The 20,920-nt window shown below is 34.1% G+C and overlaps 1 protein-coding gene across 1 annotated transcript in view; it reads right to left on the reverse strand.

The window, feature by feature from the left end:
- Pkc53E (Protein C kinase 53E) overlaps positions 1 to 20,920 on the reverse strand; it is a 154,695-nt gene that overhangs the window by 104,161 nt on the left and 29,614 nt on the right. The window contains exon 2 of the mRNA XM_035349877.2: positions 9,337 to 9,368. Coding sequence (XP_035205768.1) covers positions 9,337 to 9,368 — 32 coding nt within the window. The remainder of the gene's footprint in view (positions 1 to 9,336; positions 9,369 to 20,920) is intronic.

Raw genomic sequence — 20,920 nt, forward strand, 5'->3', positions numbered from 1 at the left:
TTCGTAAACTAATAATAGACTGTCATAGCTTTTCACATTACGTTTAATCTATAAATACTCCAAAGTAGTGTATTAGAAGCTCGTATATTTTCGCACTGCATTACATCTGAAGATACGTATAATTTGATAAAGCAAAAGATATTCTTCATATTTTTGGGGAAATTCCTGAAGATTAAATTCCATTTCCAATATCTACTTTTATCAACATCATCGTCGATACGTATAAGTGTTGCTGCCCTGAAGTTATTCGAGAAAAATTTCTTTCTGAGTGTGCTTCTCTCGACCTTTAGCATTTATCATAGATACACGAGCTAGCGAAGAAATTTGCACCTCATAAAACATTCCACCCACGACAAATTTGCCTCCGGAAATGAGAAAGGTCGGACGCCCACGGAAATAGAATTATTTTCTCGATTTCGAGGGCACCCGTTAGATTTATAGCCCCAGGGATTCTTCTTTTTTGCTAGAGTATCTTGGTTACGAAATCAGGAGTATGATAATGATACTAAAAACCCAATTAATCGAAATCCTGGACAGGGTCGGCAGCTTGAGTTATTTGCATAAATCAATTCTTTTTTTGAACTCTCAGTTTCCTTATTGTGAGAGCAGGCTCTGCATTAAATCTCATTGGAAATGCCATCAGTGCCGTCATTTATGGAATAAAAAAAGTGCCATTTGCTATAAAACGCTCTGAGCAACCCATTTTACTGTTTCTTAAAAGCAAATGATAATTATGTAGTAGTTAGCATAAAAAAATTCTAGTGCGAAGATAACTGAAAAAGCATATAGTAAATCCAAAATGAATATAAAAATAGAAAAGAATTAAGGAACAGAACAAAAATTAAAATAAAATAGCCAAGAAATGAGAATCTCGACAAAATTAAAATAAAAAAGCATAGAATTAAAGAGTTAAAAATGTCGCACGAGGTATATAGGGCCAAAAACACTACAATAGTTTGATCACAAATGTACACAAAACTTTGGCTGTCGGAAGAAATGAATGTGGTGTAATTAAAGAAACTACGAGATGACGAAGAAATGAGTATCTTTAATTCTCCAGAAAAAGCAAAAATTTTGACTCGTTATTATGTTTGGCTTCATTTTTAGTTTTATTACTTTTTCATTAAGAACAGACTTCTACAAAGGAAATTATTACGCGTTTTCATGAATAAAATTCATAAAAATATCAGTCTTTTAATAAAAAAATTTTGTTGCGCCGTATCAAAAAAGGACGGTCGAAAAACATTCTGAATGCTATAAATTCGTATTTTACAAATACATAATTATTAATATTTAATGATTAAACTATGAGTTTTATCAATAAATAATTCTTTAAAGTACCAAGTTCGCTTGGGGATTAAACACTGGGGGGGTCCTGCGACAAGCTGACCACTTGTTCAGGGCATATGCTTACGCACCCGGAGCCCACGGTCATCTACGGAGTTTAGTTTTTTCTTTAAAGTTTAATTTGGCTATACATACATAATTTTATGATTAAGTGTAAATACCCATTAGTACTCTGTAATTTGTATTTGTTATTACAGTTATTTAATTATCATATTTTATTCAGTATAATTTTCATTTTTATGACAGTTTCATTTTCATTACAGTGAATTATAATAACATAAATATTATTATAATTTATTATAATTGTAGAGTTTCTTTGGAATTGGAAATTAGAATCATAGTCCTGTAGACAAATATCGAGTTATAGCTATATCTTAAACAACTTACAAAATATTGAAGAAGTTAAAAATAATCTTTTTTAGTCTTTTATATAAAATAATAGGTAGAACTTGCGCTTCAGATGAAATTTCGTACTCGTGGATATTTAAATTTAAAGCAAATTCGCTCAGATACTTTATTGGTGCGTATTATAAAACATCGGCTAAGCAAAATGTTAAAGCGGAATATAACTTTTAACCAGAGTTGGCGAGAATATTAGCAGCAAGACGTAGTTGCCAGAAGTTCTGAAATAACGACGATTCATATCTATCCGTTTAAATACACAAAAATATAATTTGCATTCTGGTGAGGAATAAGGAAAGAAGAAGTTATAGTAACTACCTAAAACATAATAACTGGTTAATTAACATAAGATACCTTAAATAAAAATTATTCGACAGTAAATAATTATTACAATCATACTATAATCAATAATTATTATATTTTTTAGCTTTGCTATCTATATATATTATTTCAAACTGAAAAAATATAGTAATTAATTAGAAAAATTTATACATAATAAATTATTATTATAGTTACTTTAATTATTTATAATACACTGGTGTGCAAAAATTAAGGACGAAGTCGAAAAATTAGCATATCAGCTGAACGAAGAGGCAGAGCGGACAGAAAGACCAATCAGGAGATTAAGTAAGGTGATGTACGGTAGCACATGCGCAGATATGCAGGTAGACGTAATGGGGAAGTGTCTGAGTAGTATAAAGCATGTTGTCGGTGTAAGATCAGTATTTCTAGCAAAGAGATTGCACGCCGTATAGCAGTTAAAATCCCACCGAGTTGCTGCCTCAGCGAGAAATGACGAATAATCAATCTGCTAGACGACATCTGGATGCTTTTACCCGAGGTCGAATCATTGGGAAGTTGGAGGAAGGCCGCAGTGTGACAAGTGTGGCTGCAGAGTTCGGAATTGCTCACAGCATCGTTTCACGACTTTGGAGACAATTTCAAACTACAGGAACAGCTATCCGGGGGTTTAGTAGTTGTCGTCCACGAGGAACCACACCCGCAGATGACCGGTATATTGCCTTACAGGCCAGAAGAAACAGGCGGCAGACAGCGGGAGAAATCGCTAGACACACGACACAGGCGACTGGACGACCGATATCGCGTTTAACCGTGGCCAGAAGACTGCACGGTGGTGGTCTGTTTGCACGAAGCCCTGTACGGTGTGTACCTCTAACGCCTGCCCATCGGAGAAGGCGTTCGTTCTCTGTGGTGCCGGGAACACCGGAATTGGAGAGACAATGAATGGGGACGAGTACTCTTTACAGATGAGAGCAGATTCAGTCTGAGTAGCTATTCTCATCGCATACTCATCTGGAGAGAGCGGGGAAGCCGCAATCATCCCTCGAACATCATTGAAAGGGACAGGTATGAAGGTGGCGGTGTTCTCGTTTGGGAAGCATCATGCTTGGTAGTCGTACAGACCTTCACATCTTCGACGCAGGTTCAGTCAACGGGACCCGTTATTGTAACGAGATTCTTCTTCCATATGTGCGTCTTTTTAGAGGCGCTATGGGTCTGCAGTTCCTTTTCATGGACGACAATGCACCATGTCATCGCACAGTAGCTGCCGAACAGCTCTTAGAGAGTGAGGATATTGAACGTATGGATTGGCCGGCACGATCTCCGGATCTCAATCCCATCGAGCATGTATGGGATTTTCTAGGCAGACGCTTGGCAGCTCGTACCTTACCACCAGTAACGATTCTGGAGCTTCGATTGGCGCTGCAAGACGAATGGGCAGCAATGCCTCAACAACTCATTGACACCCTCATTCTCAGCATGGGCAGACGCTGTGAAACCTGCCTAGTAGTCAAGGGAGATCATATCCCTTATTAAAGACCAGATGTTTCTTGCTGGACACCCATCACAGGGATGTTTCGGCCTTCAGTCGCATTGCGCTCCATGCTACTTTTTCAATAAAGCTTCTTTTTATCCCTCTGATTTCTCTTTTAGTAAGTGTTGCTTACATTACTCATGTCCTTACGTATTGGGGTCTTACGGTATTAAATGTGTTGATTTGGAAAGCTTTGTACAAAGTTATATTGAAAAAACCGTCTCGTCCTTAATTTTTTCACACAAGTGTACACTGAAGTGGCACTGAATTAGGGATAGACATGGTTATGCAAATTTTATAACTCGGCATAAATATAACTTATTTATGCGCGGCATCTGTGCTCACGTAAGGAAGTTGTGGTAAATGCACATACAGCTAGTCGTGCAGTCAGTAAAAGGATCGTGCAACGCTCGCTTCACCATATGGGCTTCGGAAGCCGTAGACCCACGAGCGTACCTTTGCTGAATGCACGCTATAGTACTATGGTTGTTGTTAATCAGTTGTTTCAATTACCAGTATGGGTAAAACTTCTGATTTAGACAGCTTCAATTTCGGACAGAAAGTAGACACTCGGCGCATGGGTCATTCAATTTCCAAAATCTTCAACGGGCTAACAGAGAATACACGGATGGTGGGAAAAAGAACTAGCGATCAGTCAAATTGCAAAGGACAATTAACCTAGAACAAGCGTGGTGTGAGGCGGCTCAGGCGTATTGTGTATAGTCAAGGAAACCAAACAGTAACTCAAATTACCTCCCAGCTGAATCAGGGTGACAGCCGTGCAGTCAGTAAAAGGATCGTACAACGCTCGCTTCACCATATGGGCTTCGGAAGCTGTAGGCCCACGAGAGTACCTTTGCTGAATGCACGCTATCGAGCTGCACATATTGCCTGGGTAAGAGAATACAGATAATAGACTCTAGTGGACTTGAAATGAGTAGCAAGGAGTGATGAGTCTCTATTCCGACTAATTTATACAGATGGGAGGCTGAGAATATGGCGTCAGACTCATGAAGCCATGAATCCTGTATGGCAGATTGGCACTATACAAGGCCGTGGTGGTTTAATCATGATTTGGGATGTTTTCTCTTGGCAGTTCTTGGGATCTTCGGTACTTGTACAAATCTCCCTCAATATGATTCGGTACGTAGATTGCTGGGCGATCATCTCCATCCATTTATCTTGTTCTGTCGTTCAAACGGAAATGGAGTATCCCAGCAACATAACTGCACCTCTCACAGGTCCCGGTTGGCTACTGCCTGGTTGGATGAGCATTCTTCTGACTTCTCTGTCATAAACTGGCTACATGAATTCTATTGAGCATCTTTCGAACGTTTTGAAGAAAGGTTTGAAACCTCATCACACAACACTAGCGACTCTTCCTAAATTATAGACAGCTCTATCCGATGTTTGGCAAGCCATTCCCGTAGAATACTTCCAGAAACTATTCAATCTATGCTTCATAGTTTGGCAGATATTATAAAGGCCAGAGGAGACCCAACTCGTTATTGATTAGCTATCCCTAATTCAGTGGCACTTTAGTGTAAATATATTAAGTGTTTTGGCAAAGTGTCAGCTAAGGTTGCGTTTACCATAGTTGAACTATTCTAATATTCGTAAACAAAATTTCTAAAAATAATAAACATACTAATCCTAAACATCCTAACATAATTCTAAGAATAATAACAATTTAATAATAAACATCCCGTTAACATGACAAATCACTGGCAAAGTTTCGTTTAATCATTTTAAAAAGGATTTGTGTTGTATTAAAATAAGAACCAATTAGAAAAGCATTATTAAGAGGCATGAGCAACGTTAGCATATAAGAATAACTTTCTATCAATGTCTAATACTTGTAAATATTTTTATACAGATAAAAGCAAATGTAGTGTACTTTTAATCGACTTACGGAAATTAGCGTTATATTTTAATCGACTTACAGAAATTAGCGTTATATTTTAATCGACTTACAGAAATTAGCGTTATATTTTACTCTCATGCTAAGAGTTTTGCATAACACGATGTTTTGCAGTAATATAAACACTATTTTATACGGGTTGCGGTTACATATTAAAAAAAAAGGCAGCATTAGTTGAAAAGAGATTAAAATTTATTTTTGATCTGTCCACATCTGTTTTCTTTTCATTTCTTTTCAATCTTAAAAAAAATTAATTAAATTTCTGATTTTGAACTGAGATTAGATTTGCATAGATATATTTAACCACTGTTGCTTTCAATAGAAAACCTAATTTTCGATTAACAGAGTATTTATTGCAAACACTTAACAAATTACAGTGTCACTGTTTAACATAATATCTATTCACTTCAATATATTTACGCTACATTTCTTTGTTAAAATGTAATTATTATTTAACTAACTTTTCAAAATAGGAAATTTTTACATATTACGTAATTAAGTTAAGAATCAACTGCATAGCATTTTCATCGGTTTGATTTCTGAGTTTTATTTTCATAAATTAATATAATACAACAAGTTTTAAAAATTTTTAAATTAATAATGAATGATTTTGTGATGACTGCTTTTTTAAGAAGAATTTGAACGCTTGGTTGCAGATTTAAAATTAAATCCTATGTGTAGTAGGGGTCAAAGCTGTTGTTTTTAACTTATTAAAATTTCATCGATGGCCAAGTTTTATAAAAAAAAAAAAAAAAAAAAAAAAAAAAAAAAAAATTTAATTAAATCTTGTTTAACACTTGGATATTTTATTACATTCATTTTAAGTTTGAAAAATAATGAAAAAGTGAGAAGAAATATATTTTCAAACATAAAACGATTTGTCCTTCAAATTTTGATTTAACATGCGATCTTAAGACTTCAGCTTTATCATGTAATTCAATAACTACTAATTATTGTTTTGAATATTTACGTTACGTGTTTTTTTATTATTGAGATTTCTATGTCATGAAAACTATAAATAATACCTAAACATATAAAATATTTACCGTAAATGATAAATAATATCAAATAAATTACTAGACTTTACTGGTGTAAATAGAGATATAACGGGTGGCCATAATTAAACTGACAGTGCTCACAGTGTTCTGTAGCGCGATCTATTTGCAAGAATGACGCCACATTTTGTAGGAAGATTAAACAAGACGGGAGACAAAGGATTCCGCGAAAAAAAAATTAGTTCCAAAAGTCACCGCTAGGGGAATATTTGGCGCTGTGTAATAGAAAATAGAGTGTTAACAAATGCAAATCAATACGGAAATTAACTTTTATTTTGCATTCAAATGAGGTTCAATGTGGCTGCTGTTGTTGTGGACCAGATATTGCATTCTGTGCACAGTATGCACAACAGCAGAAAATAACATGTCTGCAGGAATCTCCCGTACAGTCCGTTATATGTTATCCTTCAACGTAGCCAGGTCCTGGACCACTCCTTGATAGACCTTGGACTTAATGTAACCCCATAGCCAGAAGTCGCATGGGGTAAGATCAGACGACCGAGCTAGCCATGCAGTTAGAAAGTAACGGCTAATGACTCTTTCTGTTGTGAATTTCTGTCGTAGCATCTGTTGCAGCCGTACAGCAACGTGTGGAGGGACTCCATCTTGCATGAAAATGATTTCCCCCAGGCATTGTCTTTGCTGAAGTGCCGGAATGACAAAGCTGTTCAACATGTGGCGATATTTCTCTCCGGTAACAGAACAGGTTTCCGGTCCTGTCGGGGTAATGTTCTTATAGAAAAAAAAAATGGACCTACGATAAATTCCGCTGTGAACCCACACCAAACAGTTACCTTTGGTGAATGTAAGGGAATTGCTGTGACTGCATGTGGTGATTTGTCATCCTAAATTCGGCAGTTCTGGGTATTCACAGTTCCTTTCAGGTAAAAGCGTCCCTCGTCTCCCCATAAGATTTTCCACGGCCAGGCATCATCCACCTCAATTCTGGCAAGGAAGGTGAGAGCAAAAGTCAATCGCTTATCATGGTCGGGGTACAGTAACTCCTGTACACAGCTGATCTTGTACGGATAGAAGTCGATAATCTTTCGTAAGATTTTCCATACCGTACTGTAAGGCATATCCATATTCCATAAGGCATAACCATAATAAAAGGTAATTTTATTCCGTATTAATTTGCATTTGTTAACACTCTATTTTCTATTACACAGCACCAAATATTCCCCTAGCGGTGACTTTTGGAACTAATTTTTTTTCGCGGAATCCTTCGTCCCCCGTCTCGTTTAATCTTCCTACAAAATGTGGCGTCATTCTCGCAGATCGATCGCGCTTCATAACACTGTGAGCACTGTCAGTTTAATTATGGCCACCCGGTATATAAAATCTGAAAAATAACTAATTTAAATAATATGTCATCATTGCTTCCATTTGGTAACAACAGCAGATTAATGTTGAATTTTAAAGCAGATCCGAAGGTTTAAAAAAATATGATTATCCCTTAAAGCTAGGCTAGATATCCATTTTTGGTCAAGTCAATAGGTTGCCCAACATATACATGCACATTCAATAACAAAGGAATTAATTAATATTGTAATTCCCCAAATGTACACGAACAACGGAGAGCGCGTATGTCGGATATGCATGTCTAATTGCGTATGTCGGATATGCGTGTCTAATTTTGTCGGCTCTGTTTTAGTTAAATAGAACCATGTGCCGAAATAGAACTTGTTTAGAAAATATGTATGCAATAAAAAATGTAGTTTTCATACATATTAATGCAAAATGATATTGAAATAAATGGGCTACATAAAATGCAGTTATTTCGGCACCGATAGTTTCGTAAAATTTAATAGACTCCTTTGAGACTCCACTCATAACCATAATATGGGGGGAGGCAAAAATAATAAATAATAAATATCAAGTACCGTTGTTCGCTTTATCAGGACAAAAATATAAGACAGTCAGAGCACTTTTGTAGGTAAACATAAGAACAACTACATTGTTAGTGAACGTAATTATTACGTAATTGTAGTTTTTAATAGATGTGCTGGGTTTTAGAGCATTTAGTAGGAACTATCGTGTTTTGAAGCCTATTGTTTCTTTAAGGCTAGTTCTGATATATAGGCGGAGTAATGTTTTATTTCTTAGCATTTTCTGAATTACAGAAAATTTTTATGCAAATTAAGTACAAGCGTAAACATGTAAAACTTCGAATTCGCATAAGTCGAGATATTACAGCATTTTAATTATCTCTAGACTTGAAAAATGCATGAAACTATTTTAGTATGCATTTTCCTTTACTTAACGAATAAGGCAATGTTACTGTTCCACGCAGTTAATCTCAAAAATATATTATGTCTCTAAAACTAGGTTTTTGCTTACAGAATTCAAATTTTTAAAATACAATTATAATTTGTTGCTAATTTTACTGCATAATAATATCAAAATATTATAATTTACTTGAGTTTAGAATGCAAATCTTTAACACAGTACGAATCTAATGAGAATAACACGCTTTAAAAGAAGCCATTAGAATCATCTCTTTCAAACGAATAGCTAAATTACGTGTCAATGCTTTATGCTACACCTGATAGCTACATCAGCGTTTAATTACACTTTAGGTCTTTTTCGACATCAAACAAAACTTGGCAGATTATCTTTCTGCTTCCATGTATAGCAAAATGCCAATTATGACACTAAAATATATCTATCATGTGAAAGGTTTTCGAAAGGTAAATTATGAAAATACTTTTTTAGCACTGCCAAATGTTGGTACATTATTTTTAGTAAATAAAGAAAAGTAGCTGCTTACTTACCTTGGCACTGGTATCCTTGTTTTCCAAAACCCCTGAAACAAATAAAATATATAGAGTAATTTAAACAATTTTCATTTATTATCATATAATATAATGAATAGATTTTGCAATTTTCATTTATAAAGCGGAATCTATTTAATGAACGAAATTATATACACCAGACTTCATTGGTACAGCGAATTTTTACATATGAAAAAGCAAGCTCATCCTTATGGAAATTGACAAAGTACTTATTCATTTCGCAGAAGAATATTTCAAACAGAATATGTTTTACTTACGCTTATAGTGTATGATTTGAATATTTTATTGTTTTCGAAGGTAATGGATATATTTTATTATTTTTAGCATCAGAAGTATAGCAATATTCATTTTTCGAATACTTTTTACAATAGGGTTTCTTAAACGTTTTTCGCTCGCGATCCTTTTCAGTAAGATAAATTTTTTTCCAAATTTTTCCGCTTGCCTATTAAGAAAAACTTGAAATCATTTGGATAAACTCAACTAGTTCTAAAGTTGCAATAATAAAACTTACTAAAATTTCCACTTATCTAAAGCTCCTGAAGATTCCATTTTCATACACTTTTATGTATGACAAATGATTTCAATAAAACATCCTGTAAAATGTTCTTCATTCAGCTACTTACCTTGGTAAAAGGCAGCAAACCAAATGCTTTTCAACAATTTATAACATTTAATCCTTTGTAGTTATTTTATTTATTGTTCATATAGAAGTATAAAGAGAACTAGCTATATGGGTTTTCTGCCTCTTTTCACTTAAGTAAAAATAGGTCTTTGCGATTTTTACCTTCAGCATAAAAATTAATTGTTTTGTATTTAAAAATGTTAATTACATGACTTTCATAACTTATTTAACGTAATTTAAAACTTGTTCGTGCGCACCAGTGCTCCAGTGAATAAGACAATCAAACATGATTAATCCTTTCCGTGTCCAAAACACGACAGACATCATATCGGCGGGGATCGTAAGGCGGCCAGTCTGCATGGGCTGTTTAATTTTTTGCACATGGTCTCGTGTTATTAGATTGTGGGATAAGAGAAAGATTGCCTTCGTGGAGGATTTTTTAAGAAGTTGTTTGCATTCTCGTTACACACGGAGAATATCACGGAAATAACCATGTAGCTAACGATTTCGCCAAGTGGTTTTCCCCATGTGTAACGTGTATACGAGCCAGTTACCTAGAAAGTCCTCTACGAAGGCATCTCTTTCCTTAGGCAGATAGCCCTCAAGGCTTCGCCATAATCACACACACACCAACCCATTCGAACGACTTTTTTGCGTGATGTCTATACAAACGGACAGAATAAAGTGCACTTTCTTCCCAAACTGATTTTAAAATGGATTTTAGAAGGATTTTTTTTTCTTGACGACTGTACGCACATAGGTACGTGCGTATGTATGTATCTCGCATAACTCAAAAATATTAATCGTAGAACGTTGAAATCACATAAAACTGTCTTAAGTTGTGCATCTCGTTTTTTATTGCAAACGCCAAGATCAAAAGTATAAATAATAAAAACCTTTCACTCGGCTTAAAAGCCTTACCCGCCCTTTATTTTCGTAATAGTTTATGGTAGCCATATAGTTCGAGTGCCAGAAATTCTTGCTTACAGTAATAGAAACTAGCGGGATATTTAATTTCAAAGTTTGCTATTTTGTATGTCATTTTTAACTTGCCTTGACGGATTGGTTAATTAAGCTTGAAGTGCAGCAAAGATAAAGAAGTGTTCAAATGACGAAAATCGGCAGTGTCATAATTTTAATAAAATTAATTTTGGACTAATAATGAAATCTAACTTTTAATGCGGTCTAAATTTTTGCACTCTTTATTAAAAAAATTGCAAGAAGTTTGACCTCCGTACGACAAACATTGACCGAGATAATTAATTTCAAAATTTTCAATTTTTTATATGATTTTACACTTACCTTGAGAAATCGGTTAATTAAGTTATAATAATTCGGAAAATGAAGTGCAGTTTAAATGAAGTGAAAAAAAGTTTAAATGAAGTGCAGAAAATCGTGTGTATAACTGAACAGGCCATACAAGGAAGTCAGGGGGTGTCCATATCAGATTTTTTTTTTCCTTTTATTTTACTTTCAAAGTTTTTAGGTTGTTATCGTTACTAGATGAAACCATTGCCTAAAATTCATACATAAGACACCTTTGCTAATTGTATGAAAAATAATATGTACGCTTTGAACTGAATAATAAGGTAAAGAAGTTCCACACGTATTTCGAAGCAAATTATGTGAAGCTGTTGTAATAGCTATCCTACAAAACCATTTTCAAGGTATCCGATAATCTGTTTAGTTTCAGTCTCATCAGGCGTCAAAAAGCACAGAGTTTTGTAATCGTTCTTGAAATAAGTGCGAGCATATTATAGAGTTTTGTTGATCTGGTAAAAGTTATTAGTCCAGAAACTCTTAACGGACAAGAAGTGTATTTACGAAAGCTTCTCAACCTTTTTTATTGAATCGAACTTAGACCATAAATGCACGTTCTTATACTAACAAAATCACAGCTCGTGGTGATGCAACTAAAGGAAAAGCCAAACTCATTTTAAGAAGTTAAATAGCAGCCAAAGTCTACATAATTTAAATATACTCTAAGCTGGCTCAATTACTCTACCGCAGTATCAAATTCAAGTATCGGTTATCGCGATATGACGCAAAGCCAAATTATTACAACTATCAAAGCTGAAAGGAACTAAGTGTAGCGTGCAAGTGCAGGCCAGAAACACTCTTTGTCTTAAATTCCGTAAACTTTAGTTTAAATACTAGCTAACTTCATTTACATTATGGTGAGGAAAGGAGATGTTAAAGTACAGACATAAATCATATAACTGGTTAGTTTCAAATAATAACCTTGCAGTGTAAATGTGTAAAATGTAGAGAAGCAATAAACTAGTGCTAACCATTGCTAGTTAGATTTACTAATGAAATGATCATAAGAAAACTGCTTCTTTCTGTCTCTTTCACAAAGAACTGCGTTTTCTACTTTAAAGCTAGAATAGCTGGAGTTTCGTCGAATAAAAGTCTGCGATTTTTGCAAATTAAAAAACAAATATGTATATCACTTAACTCGCATAAAAGCAATATTTATATACGAATATGGAATAAATTACATTTAAACAACACTTCCTGTGAATATGGTAGATCAAAAGTTTCCATTCAAAGAACTGAAGCTTTACGTAGAAGAAAACAGCATGAAACCAGAAATCTTATAATTTCTTATAAGTGGGTTAGTAGACTTTGTTATGTAATCTGCAAACATAACAGACACAGTAGCTCAAAATATAATATACAGCTTTGGGAAGAAACTTCTTGAATACAAGCAACGGATAGAGCTACACGTAGACATCTGCTATATATGTGAGTAACATTCAGTTGAAAGCCAAAGAATGTCTATATTAGACAGAAGAATAAAGAAAATATGTTTTAATGAGCTAAGAATCATTGTTCGTGAAATTTTTTATGATAGACATTCTTTTTCTCATAGATGAGAGAACATTTTCCAGTTGGCATCCACCATGTATCCTTCTATTTCCATCCTTTGTTAGCATTTCATTGTGTAATCCTTTGTTAGTTATTCGATGCTTACACGATTTGATACTTATAATTGAGATAGTTTGCAGTTTCAATTTGCTAGGGAGTTTTAAAGGTGTCCCAATCTCTAATGCTACGGTTAATGTATATTGTACAAAGACACATGGGTTCACAATTCACTCAAGGTACCATGAACACATATATGGACATCATAAATGCTAAGGTATTACTTTTTTCATTTGCGTTTGGGTAAGTTTAACTTTAACTAAGCATAATTAAGACAAAATAACACGCCGAATAAATACTAATTCAGAAGTCAAACAACAAAAATCATTGCGGTTTTGCAGCTGAGGATGGTGGTTCGGTAAAACCATCGAAACTAGTCCTGTGAAAATTTTGAAAATATAACGCTTATTTTTGTTGTTTGACTTCTGAATTAACTAAGCATGTTTTTTTAGTTTTGTGAATGAAATACGAAGTCTGAGGGTAAACAATTTTGAACAGCTTATTGACTATACTGGCAATAATTCCAATGAAATTCTCTGGAATATTTTTTCAAAGGAATCAGAAGAAATCCGTAAAAACTATGATGGAACTAATGGTCCCAATAATTGCAACGCAACATGAAATAGGTATTGGTTTATGAAGGAAATTGTTTCTGTGACTGAAAGAAATTATGAGGTTATGAAGAAAAAAGATTCATTATCATTTTGATAAATAAAAATGTACTTTAATACTTCCTCATTACAATCCATAGCAACTCTCCACCGCAGGTTGTAATATACTCGTAAATTTAACCTTTATACCACATGATTTTCAATCACCAGTAAATTCGGACTCATTTTGAAAAAATGAATTTCATACTGCAGTTTATGTGAAAATGACAAACTCGACGACATCATGCAGATTTCATGGCTTTTAGGCTTGAAGTATTTATAGTCAGTGTAAAAACATAGTCAGTGTCAGTGTAAATTTCACTGTAAAAACAGCTACAAAAAAGTTCGTCGGTTCCATCTGCCCACGCTAAATTTCTTGGTTTGGTTTGTTGTTGTTGTTGTGACTAACCTCGTTTATCTAACCTAAAGAACAAGCCCTCGAAATTTATTGTGGTAAGGAGTACAAGACTGCATCTTTCGTTGGCAAGAGCCTTGAGCTCCATACTGGTGACATCACGACTGTTCTAAATTCGGCCCTACTTTTGAAGGAGAGCACTCCGGAGGACGGTATGATATGGGGTGTAGAGGATAATTGGTCACCACCTGCACTTGGTGACTAGAGCTGCTAGCTCTTCAATCGCTCTTTAACCTCTTCGTCGTCCGTGACGCGTCTAGAGCGTTCAAGTGAAACTTCCGCAGGGCGGCCGTAACGCGCTACAAGCGTTCTTCTGCACTTTAAAACTTTTAAATGTTTAAAACGCTTTCTAAATGTTTACTTGTTTGAGTTCATATTTTTGTTTGTTCTAATACCACCTAAATGGCAGCATAAATCAGGCATTCTATTTCTAATTGAATTTTCCCCGGGTTTTATTAATATTCGCACCATTTTACATAAGTTACAAGACAGTGAGAGATAGCTTCAACATCTACTCAGCAAAAAAGAGATAAAATAAGGCTGTGAATTGGAAAGACAAGAAGGATGTACGTCTGATGAGTACAGTCCATAAATAACTCGAAGATTGATGTTGAAGCATGGAAACAAAATGGGAAGAGTAGACCGCCTGGAACAGATGTTATCAAATTAGCCTGCTGCTAGAAATAAGCAGAGATATTATTTTTCCATTATGCTTTATTTACTTATAATTTTACTTAATATTCATTGACATTCATCCACTACGAAAGTTATGTTTGGAAAGTTATGATGTACAGAGAAAACAACATTACACACTACGAAAAACAGACGGCCGCTGGGGAGAAATTTTCGCGTACAGGAGAGGACGCCGAAAGGGTTAAGTAGGGGAGAACGTAAGAAATTCTCAATTAGCCACTGCGTGTCTTTGTAGCGTTGCTGGAAGCATATCCAGCTCGGTAGTGGGTTAGCTAAGTTTTCGTGTTTCTTGTTCCGATAACTATCTAATCACTCTATACCTGTACATATAATTGTATTACAATATATTTACATGCATCTATAAAATCTTTTGACTTTTCTATTTTTATTGAAGTTATAAGTTTAATATAATACTCCACATGGATGAAGCGAGAAAACTCTTTGTGAAAATTGACAATATATTAGTTAAACACGATTATTTACAAAAACATCTAACTCATAAAAACACATGAAATGTCTAAAAAAAATCTGCCTTCGTGGTTTTCTGGATCGTACACTTTTAACTGAAACCTGTAACTGCTTTAAGCTTCCAGTTTCAGAGGTTCTCTTTTGGAGTATTATTAACATCAGTGATAGGGCAGTGACATAATTAGGGACAACTTAGGATGTGCAGCAAAATATTTGGTAATTTACTGAAATCGTTGAAACGTTTCGTTTCAGATAGTTTCAGACTTTCAAACAACTCCTTTAGAATAACGGAAACTTCATTTTATATAATCCCTCACTGAACACATTTGGATGTATATTTCACAAGTTATTATTTCTGAGTACAATATAATGCGATCATGTGATTACGTTATAAAATAATGTATTTAACAAAAAAAATTAATAATGAAAGAAACGTTGATGTAAAAGAACCTCAAACGCTAATGGTTTTCAAATTCCCTTTTTTTGTGTCATTTTTTGTTAGGCCACAGATTTTGTATTTGCATTGCAACTTAATTCAGATCATCAGTTACTTTCAAGTTTGAAACTACCTGAAATTTTAAAATGATGATTGGTGTTGACAGCATGCTTCGGCTGACTATAACATGATTTTCATTTTAGTAAATCTAAATAATAATATGCTGAACTAAACTCTTTCTAAACATAATTTAATTACAAAGAATCGAGACCATGGTTAAATTAACAACCAATCAGGGATTTTGAAAACCATTTAGCGTTTGAGGTTCTTTCACATCAACTTTTCTTTCATTATTAATTTTTTTGGTTAAATACATTATTTTATAACGCAATCACATGATCGCATTATATTGTACTCAGAAATAGTAACTTGTGCAATATACATCCAAATGTGTTCAGTGAGAGATTATATAAAATGAAGTTTCCGTTATTCTAAAGAAGTTGTTTGAAAGTCTGAAACTATCTGAAACGAGACGTTTCAATGATTTCAGTAAATTACGTAATATTTTGCTGCACATCCTAAGCTGTCACTAATTATGTCACTGCCCTATCACTGATGTTGATAATACTCCAAAAGAGAACCTCTGAAACTGGAAGCTTAAAGCAGTTACAGGTTTCAGTTAAAAGTGTACGATCCAGAAAACCACGAAGGCAGATTTTTTTTAGACATTTCATGTGTTTTTATGAGTTAGATGTTTTTGTAAATAATCGTGTTTAACTAATATATTGTCAATTTTCACAAAGAGTTTTCTCGCTTCATCCATGTGGAGTATTATATTAAACTTGTAACTTCAATAAAAATAGAAAAGTCAAAAGATTTTTATAGATGCATGTAAATATATTGTAATACAGCTATATGTACAGGTATAGAGTGATTAGATATTTATCGGAACAAGAAACACGAAAACTTAATTAACTCTCTGCCGAGATTCAAGTTTATATGCAAGCAACGAACTTTAAAATGTGTAGCAGTTACAAAAACGAAATTCTAACAAGAGACGACTCAATAGAAATACACTAAAACACAAACAAACTTTTTATTTTATCCTACTGCATGCAGATGTCAGTCTATTGCTTCCTTGAAGTTTACATCAGCAATAATCCTGAGTATGATGCAATTTCAGACGGGGCTTCTTTACTTAGTGCAGCATTTCTAAGGTTTATTATCAGACGCGACGAAGAGTAGATGAATGTTAAGAAGATTAAAGAAGGGAAAGAAGAAGCCTTTCCACAGAGTTGACCGGATCGATATCTGAAATAGAGGTTTAATTCAACCTTATTTTTAACTTCCGAGAAACTTAAGACTATCTATTGAATGATACTAATACAGAATTCCGGTTGTCTTAAATATTTTCTGCTCTTCCTAAGCTACGTAAAGTAAAGCTTGCTGATAAACCATTTATATAGTTTTTAATTATTTTCGTAACCTAAATAACCCAAAATGGTAATTCACCACAGCACATATTTTTAAAAAATATACATTAAATCAATTTCGATTTGTGTATGCATGCCATGGGAACTTAACGATACTCGTTAAGAAACTGTATTATAAGTATTAATGGAAAACAAATTACGTACTGTTTATAAAGCTTATTGTTCTTTGCTTTAGATTAAAGCTCACGTGAATAAAAATTAATTTTAACGTTTGATCCGTGTTGAAATAGAAATTGGAGTATGTTTGAAGAAATAAAAAATAACGTTATTGGTTTAATTTACAAAAAATATTTTAAGTATTTTCTTTTTAAAAACATAAAATATTTTACTTTTAACTGTTCAATCGTTGTTGAATTCATGTCATTCGATAAATTAAGAACTAAAATTCCCTTACCTACTTTACAGTAAATACATATTCCTCCAATAAATGACAATTGACCGGTATTCGAACCTGCGCCCTTTGGTACGGCAGACAGCGTCACTAACGACTATCCAGGTTGAACGTACGTTCTACTTCTTCCGCAAACTGCAGAGTTGATGTCTGGTACATTGTCAGTTTTAAGTAAACATCACTTGACGTGCTAATAAATAGTTTTGTTTTAAACATTCCAGTTGAGATTGCGGTTATTGCAATTATAAGACGAGTTGATAAGTCGTCTGATATCTCGACGATTCTAGTAGTTTTGCCCTTTAAAGTTGTGCAGAACGAACATGTTTACTTGTGAGTTTACATGGTAATAAGTATCAATATAAAATATAAATTAAATCTGTTTTGATGGCCGAGCACGTGACGTCCTTATTAATACTGAAAAATAAGGTACACTGCCGAAAAAAAAAATGGCCCAGTTCTATATCTCTCGTTCTAGTGGGACGATTGACCAAATTAAAATTGCGCTTTTCATGTCTCGAAAGTGCGACTTAGGATATGTATTCGACTTATATATAACATTGTTCTAATTTATGTATTTTGACAAAAAACCGGACTTTTTCTGAAATGACATGCCAATTTTTTTTCTATATTTCGATTCTACGACTCAAATTATACCAAACGGCCAAGTTTTGCAACAATCGCAGGAGTACTTTTTAAAAAATTAGCTCCTTAATGTTAATAGAATTTGATATACATTTATTAATATCTCTTTTTTTTATTAAACTTTCTTGATTCCTTCTTCCAGAATTCGAAATTTAGATTCTTTCCAAATAAAAGTAGCCCATTTTTGTGATTTATTTTTAAAACTTGTGTTTTTAAATATTTAAATTAATTAAATTTTGTGTTTTTTATAATTTTTTTCGAAAAATAATTTGAATTATAACCTATAAAAGTTTTGCTATCATCTTAAAGTAGATGCTTTTCTAAGTATACCTGCAAAACATTAGAGTATTTTATTCCAGATTTCTTAAGATAAACGTGAATTTACATTTTGGCGCGTTTTAAAATTTGCCGTATTTAATACAAGCGATAACAACGAAAATGTGGTTTACAGTAAATTTATTTACTAATTATTTGAAATATCCAATTATTTGAAAGAATGAACAATGGACCTTTCTTTCTCTCGTGCATCAATGATAAAAAAGGAACTATAAAAGTAGGATACTATAAAGTAAGAATTCCACCCAGTGAATTATTGTTGGCGCAAACTGAAAAAAAAGGTAAGCTAAATTTTTAAATTTCTCACCAAAAATTACAAAATTTAATATCTAGGCATAATTTGAGTCGTAAAAACGAAATATGGATGAAAATGATGTGTTATTTAAGAAACAGTCTGAGTTTGTGTCAAAATACCTACTGTTACGAAATGTTAAGGCGCGGTAAAGTAGCTTCCCCGCAAAGCAGTTTTAGGGTTGCCATAAAATGGCAACGGAAGGTAGAGTTGCCACATTTGGCGAAAAATCGCCCATTTGGCGACAATTGGCGACAAAATTGGCGATATACCATGGACGGTTGGAGAACCTTCTGGAACGAATTCTTACCGGTTTAATCCAGAATGTTCCCGAACACAAGCCGAAAGCTATATAAACCGTGCTGGTCTGCAGTCAGGTGGTGTGTCTCTCATCGAGAGTGTGTGTGCCTCGTCTAGCGAGTCAATCCCTGCGGGTCGAGTTGACAGCCGGACAGCGAGTGCCGAGTGGGTCGTCGTGTACACTGAAGGAGTCTGTTAGTATATAGCGGTTAGTGCATCGTCGAGAGAGCGTGTTAAGCTCCGGAAAAGACTGAACCGAAGAGTCGGGAGCTGTGCTCGTGAGTCGTCGAGTGCATCGCGAGTTGTAGCGTGGAGAGTCTTGAGAGTACGTGGAGTTCCGAGAACGACCAAGCAGAGCCGGGAGCTGTACTCCGAAAAGCAGAGTCGGCAGCTTTGCAGGAAGCTGTCTCCACCGTGATAGCCTGATAAACTGAAGGCTGTGTCGCTGATCGTGTCAGCGTGTTTATAGTAGATCTTCGACGACTGTAAAATGTGTTTTGGAGCTGTTCTGATTGATATTGATAAATAAAGTGTGTTTCGATACTCCATCAAATAGTTTCGTCATTATTCACTCCAAATCCATACGAACCCCGTACGAACGTGAAGAAGAAATTAACGCAACAACTGGTGTCAGAAGAATCAGAAAAGGAAAACGTAACACTACGTTAGAATAATGTTATATATAAATCTAATATATATCCTAAATCGCGCTTTTGAGGCATGAAAAACGCAATTGAATTTTGTCAATCGGCCAATTAGTGCGGAAGATACAGAACTTTCCCTTCCCCCCCCCACAGTGTACAATCACAGGAAAATAATTACATCAGCATGAGTTGTTATAATCTGTAATATTCTTTCATAAACTTCCTCGTCATAAAATTACATTGCTTTTCAGAGTTACAAAGCGAATCATTTAAAATGAATTAACCATCCAATAACCAGATGCCAAATCTAAGATAGAAAATGCTTTTAATGCTTTATGCTTTTAACGCATTTGTTAAGTGGTCTAGTACTGCACCTGTTCTAGATATGGTTTTGGAATCTGTTTTAGTAATTTGGTTGTTTTCTATAATAAATAGATAGTTTTTACATTTTCTTTTCATCTCTTGTATAAGCTAAACTTACAGGGTCAGCATATGGGCTAGTTGATGGTTTTACAATACCTGCATGTAATAATTCGTCTATTTGCTTTTTGATTTCATTATTATCCTTAGGGGATGCTCTATATAGTCTTTAATTTAAGGATGTCCTGAAGTCAATATTATTCTTGGAAGTTTAATATTAATACAACCAACATCATATTTATTTTTTGCAAATATATGACTATAATTATTTAGTAAATCTTTCAAATGGTCATTTACACGAGAATTTTAAACCCTATTATTTTAAACAATAATATTAATTGTTAATATTAATAATATTCTCAGCAAATACTTTTAACATCTTTTGTTATAACTAAATCAATAAAATGAGTTTTAATGCCATGAAATATTTGTCTATCTCATTTATTTTTGCACTATTGTTTGCACTAAAAGCAAATCTAGAAACAGTTATAAAATTGCATAACAGCACATATATGCTACCACTAGATTTTGAGCTTGAATTCTACTTTCAAAATTCTGCAATGCTAAGGACAAAAAGCCGCATGTGCTGTTATAATTGAAATTTACTAAAACTGGAAACAACACTGAAAAACAGGCTACCATCAACTAGCAGATAATGGTATTGCACTGCAGTTGACAGTGTGAAGACTCAAATATGAAACTGTATCAAACAGAAGTTTGAATTTTTATTTTTTTAACTTTTTTCCTCGTAAATAACGCGACATCAAATTGTTTCAGCTATATATGTTTTTTATATTTATTTCTCATAATGGAGCCCAAACTTCAACTTGGAC

Source organism: Stegodyphus dumicola, chromosome 3, assembly GCF_044657685.1.
Source record: "Stegodyphus dumicola isolate Sdum_Otavi_A_Nest chromosome 3, ASM4465768v1".
NCBI lineage: Eukaryota > Metazoa > Arthropoda > Arachnida > Araneae > Eresidae > Stegodyphus > Stegodyphus dumicola.